The sequence below is a fragment of the Actinia tenebrosa genome, unplaced genomic scaffold, assembly GCF_029948245.1.
Source record: "Actinia tenebrosa isolate PJP-AT-01 unplaced genomic scaffold, QUT_ActTen_1.0 PGA_scaffold2__45_contigs__length_23673736, whole genome shotgun sequence".
NCBI classification, from domain to species: Eukaryota; Metazoa; Cnidaria; class Anthozoa; order Actiniaria; family Actiniidae; genus Actinia; species Actinia tenebrosa.
In genome coordinates this window covers 18334695-18341415 of record NW_028292579.1, presented here as the reverse complement: position 1 = coordinate 18341415, position 6721 = coordinate 18334695, and the positions used below count along the sequence as shown (strand labels likewise).

Sequence of the window (6721 nt, the reverse complement as noted above, 5' to 3'; positions counted from 1 at the left end):
CTCAATTTATGCATACTTGTATGATTATTGTTAATTGACCTCTAACATTATGACGTCTGTCTATAAGTATGTTTGCCTTTGAGCTTCTTTGTTCATTGTTATTACCATAATAGACCTTATTCGTGGTGTGACAATGTTTTCCCAATTCAGCGTGACAAACCTCTGGGGGAATGAAGAGGTATTGTTTTGGAACTCGTCGGGATATCATCATTATTCCTTTCGTATCCTTTGGGATACTCATGAATTTTTCGAAGAATAAAAACAAAAGAAAATGAATCCCCTGGAGGTTCGTCACGCTGAATTGGGAAAACATTGTCACACCACGAATAAGGTCTATTCACATGAATGTTACTTTAGCTAGACATAGGCAGCCCAAAAATATAAGCCTTCGGTTTCTCTTTTGAGCTGCCTACTATCCTTGAGAAAAATATTTTACACTAAATTCATATCCATTGTATTATAAATGTATTGTAATTATCATTGATATTCCTCTTATAATATATCTAATTTTCTCAATATGCAATCTCTTGGATGGAATAATGATTAAAAATGATTGATTGATTGAGGGAAAGGACGGATTCTACAACCCTGTCAGCTTGTCAGTAATTGTATAACATCATTTGTTCCATGGATTTTTTGATGTGTGGAGAATGCTCATCAAAACAAAATTTGATATTTGCTTGAAGTGAATTGAAAAGTATTGAGCATGAATATCTGAAAGTTCGTTTACATACAAATAAACTAGATCTTTTCACGGCATCTTGAACTTTCTTGGTTCGTTTGTACACCCGAGTAAGCTAATCCTACACTGAGCCTTGAATTTCAGCAACAGGCGAAAAAAGAATATACGTAGACATTAATTTACGACACGTGATTCGCAGCCCCACCCTTAATCAATCACTTTGTCAAATTGATTGGCAACTGTCACTTGAATATAAATCAGAATTTACACGGGATCCCTGTATGATATGGGTACTATTGCGGCATTTTTTGACATATGAAAATAAGCCTTTTTCATAGTTTAAGAATCGATTCCACTGCGCATGCGATTTTATCCCGAATTTCTCACCTTCTTTTGTTTAAACCTTCTTTTGTTTAAACCTTCTTTTGTTTAAACCTTCTTTTGTTCTTAATTAAACAAAAGAAGGTGAGAAATTCGGGATAAAATCGCATGCGCAGTGGAATCGATTCTTAAACTATGAAAAGGCTTATACGAAGACACGCAACGCATTATCAACTGAGCCAAGGGCGGATCCAGGGGGGTCCAAGGGGGGAGCCCCCCTTCACCAGAAAAAACGATGCTTTTTTATATTGTTTTCCGTTGTGTTGACGGACGAAACTCAATTAGCCCCCCTAAACTCAATTAGCATCCCCCCACAGGGAACCCGGCTATATATTTTTTTGCTTCTTTTAGAAAATGAACTTTGCTCTTTGTGGGTTTCCTGTGTTGTGATCAGTTTCCTATTACATAAGCTGTAATCAGATCTGCGCGCTGTAATCAGATCGGCGCTGTAAACTGACAGACCGTTGGTGTTTTGTTTCTTATGGGTTGCCTGTGGTGTGTAACGCACTTTCTAGTTAACACTCAACACTCCTTTGAGTGTTTATTAGAGAGTGCGTTACCAACGGTTATTGATTTGAATTTAATTGGCTATCAGTTTACAGCCGATCTGATTACAGCGCGCAGATCTGATTACAGCTTATGTAAAAGGAAACTGATTACAACACAGGAAACCCACAAAGAGCGAAGTTCATTTTCTAAAAGAAGCAAAAAAATATAGCCGGGTTCCCTGTGTCCCCCCTAAAATTTTGGCTGGATCCGCCTAGGCATAACGGTAATGAAGCTTTATTCGGCTTTCTTCAAGAAAAATTAAAGCAAAGACCGTGTACTATAATGCTGAGATAAACTTAGGATCTGTATAAGATATAGTAAGGTGACTGACCTCGTTGCTTCTCTTGAGCACGGTGCAGCAAAATAGCATAACAGCTAATCCACTGTATACTACTTTTGCGCGTGGATTCTGTCGTTGTCAAGTATAATCCAACGGGCAGATCATTTATCTTTATTCGAGGAAACCTTTTATTATCACAGTCTCGAATGATTCATAATGATATCACAAATTACAGATTTCCTTTTCTTGTGTGGCATCTCACAAGTTTTCTCTCTGCTCTTACCCTTTTACCTATCCCCCATTCGTAAATCCTGTCATTCCCGAGCTCTGGCTTTGGAGGATAGTCTAGTACCCAGTCCTTATCAATATTGCCTGTGAAGACAGCAACGCCCGGTTGTTTTCTACCTGGAATGTGAAAGTCGCGATTCAGTCGACGTTTCCTTGTTTTATGCAGAAAAATGAGGCTTTATTCAAGGAACCCCTTCATTATCACAGTCTCCAGTGATTCATAATGATATCACACATTACAGATTTTCTTTTCTTGTGGATATTAATCGTCCTTGCTTTGCTTTTCCACATATTTTACGATGTATGGCGGTACTTTTCTGCTCGCAACTCACGGAAAAAATGGTGGAAAACAAACGTTATTTTCCACATTTATCCAAGATCCTTCAACGATACGAGCGGTGACGGCAATGGAGATTTACGAGGTATTATAAACAAGCTTGAATACTTCGAGACACTAGGGGTAAAGGTTTTGTATTTGAGTCCAATATTCAACTCTCCCATGGCAGATAATGGTTATGACATTTCTGATTTCAAAGACATCAACCCGATGTTTGGTAACATGGCAGACTTTGACATTCTTCTTTATGCCATCCATGAACGAGGATTAAAGCTTTTGCTTGACTTTGTACCAAATCACACTAGCGACCAACACCCTTGGTTTATCGAGAGCCGGCAAAGTCAAACCAATGTAAAAAGAAATTGGTACATTTGGAAGGACGCAGGCGAAGATGGAGGTCCTCCTAATAACTGGGTTAGTGTCTTTGGGGGCAGTGCGTGGACATACGACCCAACAACAAAGCAATATTACCTCCATCAGTTCTATAAAGAGCAACCTGATCTCAACTTTAGGAATCCTGAGGTTGTTGAAGCCATGAAGGATGTACTGAGGTTTTGGTTAGACAAAGGTGTGGATGGGTTCCGTGTCGATGCTGTACCCCATTTGTTTGAAGACGAGAACTTCTTAGATGAGCCGACGCTGCCTAGTTATGATCCTAAGAATTTAAAGTATGAGGATTTGCGTCATGATTATACTTACGATTTAGATGAAGTGCATGGTATCATTAGAGGATGGAGAGAAGTATGTGACGAGTATACCGACTCATACAAGCTTCTGATTGGTGAAGTGATGTCAGATGCTAATATCTGCATGAAGTATTATGGCAAAGGAAAGAGTGAGTTTGATTTTCCATTCAATTTTACTCTTTTGGGATTGGAAAAAGATTTCACTGCTGAAGATGTCAATAAACAGGTCATGGACTATCTTCATCAAGTGCCGAGAGGAGAGTGGCCCAACTGGTTGCTAGGCAACCATGATGTTCCTAGAATTGGCAGCAAAGTTGGAGAAGAATATTTGGTGGCATTGAATGTTTTAATTCTTAGTTTACCTGGCACTCCCATATTGTACTATGGTGACGAGCTTGGAATGGTTGATGCTGATATAGATAAAGCAAGGTTACAAGACTTCAGAGACCCAAGCAGAACTCCAATGAGGTGGACGGCATCCAAAAATGCTGGCTTTACACCTGGAAAACACCCATGGTTGCCAATTGGACAAGATCTTGATGACAAAAACGTGCAGCTCCAGCAATATCAAACCACGTCAGTTTTTAATATTTGTAAAACAATGATACATCTCCGTAACACAACCCCTGCATTCCATGGCTTGAAGTTTCAGGTCGTTCATGTTGATCAGTCAGTCTTTGCATATACAAGGTTTGACAGAAGGGTGACATACCTCATCATTCTGAACTTTGGGAAAGGACTATGGTCTGGGGCTCTAGATAACATTAAAGGACTGGCTACAGTTTTGATTGACAGCACAACCATTAAAGAAAAGGGTACAAGGATAAATGTGAAACAGATGATGCTGCACAAAGGGCAAGCAATAGTTGCTAAGATGGATTAATAAGCAATAAGCTTTACCGCACAAGTGTTGAAGCTGGATTGATAACATTGACATCAAATGATGGAAAATAGCAATATAAGTTAACAACCTTGCTGTTATTGGCATGGAGCAAAGTTACAATTGAAGTAACACATGAATTATCAGCAAAAATTAGGTAACAGATGATCATAATAAATAAGGAACTGTAGCCACTTCAAGGAGTATCCAGCAACTTTGCTATTTTCAAGGATTTTTCAAGTGCACTAAAGATGAGTTTTGAATTCCAGGGCTTTTCAAGGATTTCAATGAGTAGCACAAACCCTGAATATAGATCTTATTATTTTAAATAAACATAATTATAGACGAAGAACTAATGTATCAAAAGTCAGTTCGCATACACTTTTTATTGATGATACTCAAAATAGTGTGCTTGCTAGCTTTCATTTATAGAGCATATTACGTGACATCTCAGCATCCTTGTTGGTGTATGAAAACAATATGTTTTCTATCCTTGGGGAATTGAACTCTATTTTTATGCAAAAAATATGCAGAAAGTTAAGACTATTGCTTGGTACACCAATATGGCTGCCTTGTCACCAGTTGGTGTACAAAAACAATGTTTTCTATCCTTGGGAAATTGAAGAAAGTCTCTATTGTTTGGTACGCCAATATGGCTGCTTTGTCACGTGAGAAAAAAAGCTCTATATCATCTAAAGTGATTTATGGATTTCGAAATTGAATAGGTAACTTTTCAACAATAACTGAAGAGGAAAGCTTGCAAAAGAGTGAGAAGTCAAGCTGTTTTAATCTATGTAATCAGAGTAATAAACATAATAATATTATCTTGTTGTTGTAATAGTACAGCAAAACTTGTCAGCTAGAGATAAGAATATATATATATATATATAGTGCAAATAATATACCTGTGAAATAGTATAGATAGTGTGCAAACAATATATCCGTGAAATATTAGTAATACTAAGTTACGCTAATTTATGCTAATTCTATTGCTTTCTTTTGTTTAACTAGCACTATTTTGAACAATTTAGTAATTAGTGTTTCACGGATATATTGTTTGTACTCTAGCTAGCTAACTAATTACTAACTTTGTGCTATTTGTTGTCTAAGTCTAATTAATTAAAGAAATAGTTAAAGAAATAGGTGAGCTGTGACGGGTAAACTAGTGCGCACATTTTGAAATATTTTTAAACACACTTACAAAAACTGAAACAACATTTTATTGTACATTCTTTTCCTTCAAATAATTTTACATGTTCGCATTTTCATATCTATTCATTTGCGTATTGAGTTGTCACTCTAGTAAACGCCCGTGTCCTTGTCATGCCTCACTGAATTCCTATGTCTTGTCTAATTAAGCGCTAACTATCTCCTATTTCATCCTAACAATTTCACAGGTATATTACTTGCACTCTATTACATCTACAGTAACACTTTCAAAATGTTTGTAAAAGGAGGAAACCAAAGTTTCTCTACTAGAAGCGTATCAATGTGCATTTGATCATATTAGTAAATGGAAAATGGACTGTGCAATATCAGTAATATGGTCCAAGTAATATTAACATTAGTATTACTGTATCACTAACGGAACTAAGATAGATTTGTTAGAAGCATAATTTTTATAACTTTTATATAAAGAATAAAAGTGCCAGTATTTTTTATTTCAAATATTTATTATTTTATTTATTATTTTTCTGTCTATATTATTATATTGATCTACCATAACAATTTCAATACATAACTTGGATAAAGCAGCCCATACAAGAGCATCATTATTATTATTAGAGGTGGGCTGGTGCACAAGAAGTGGTAGATTACTACAGTAAATTATGCATTTTCATGCAAAGAATAAAATGCAGAATTTGAGTGACCTTTTAACCAGATAAATTTTTAGCACTAAAGTAACTTAAGTACTAAAAATTGCATGGTCACTATATAATATTATAATTGCATATCTCTACCTTGCATATAAGTGATGCTTTATCCTCAAGATTAACATCACAATTGTTTCTTCGTTCATGCTATATTATGCTGATTGACACAAACGATGAGACAGTTTAATGAGCAATAGCGTACTGTCAATCAAAGAAATGGTAAGAGTAGTTACATAGAAACTGAGCAAAGGCAAATGAGAACAATACTTATTAATTGATTGGCAGCATAGTCTATTGTATATCTGTCGACAATTTTGATCTCAAATAGCACATAGCAATGGAAACAGAGGTAAATTATTTTCCTCCAGGTTGTGCATTAGACATCAGGGCTTTAAACAAAGGGTTGATAGTGCTATCCGACCAATAAATAATATTGTCAAACTCATTAATAATTCATGAGGAAAACACAACAGAAATCACGACCATGAAGAGTGTAGTAAATCTGATACAAAATTGTGTTCATTTGCATAAACTTTAAGTTGGATTTTCTTGGGCAGATTCACTTTAATTTTGAAAATTTTAGTGAAACACAAAGGAACTAACCTAGACATTTGACAAGCAATCTACAGTATTCGTGTCTGTGTTGTATCTGATATACAAACTCTTGGCTATGCCTCGAGTTTGTATATCTGATACAACATGGCCACTCATACTGTATCATATTACATAATAATATCATCTTTATTTATCCTGATAAAAACCAA

General features: G+C 36.0%; 1 protein-coding gene across 1 annotated transcript; it reads left to right on the top strand.

Annotated features, from left to right (window-relative positions):
* Nucleotides 1-2133: 2133 nt before the first annotated feature.
* LOC116304732 (maltase 2-like) lies at nucleotides 2134-5751 on the top strand. The gene has a single exon (XM_031714511.2). The coding sequence runs from the start codon at nucleotides 2404-2406 to the stop codon at nucleotides 4084-4086; it is 1683 nt and encodes a 560-aa protein (XP_031570371.1). The 5' UTR covers nucleotides 2134-2403; the 3' UTR covers nucleotides 4087-5751.
* The last annotated feature ends 970 nt before the right edge of the window (nucleotides 5752-6721 follow it).

What these genes read in the sequence shown, in the direction of transcription:
- LOC116304732 (XM_031714511.2), top strand. Translation starts at nt 2,404, where the DNA reads ATGATATCACACATTACAGATTTTCTTTTCTTGTGGATATTAATCGTC.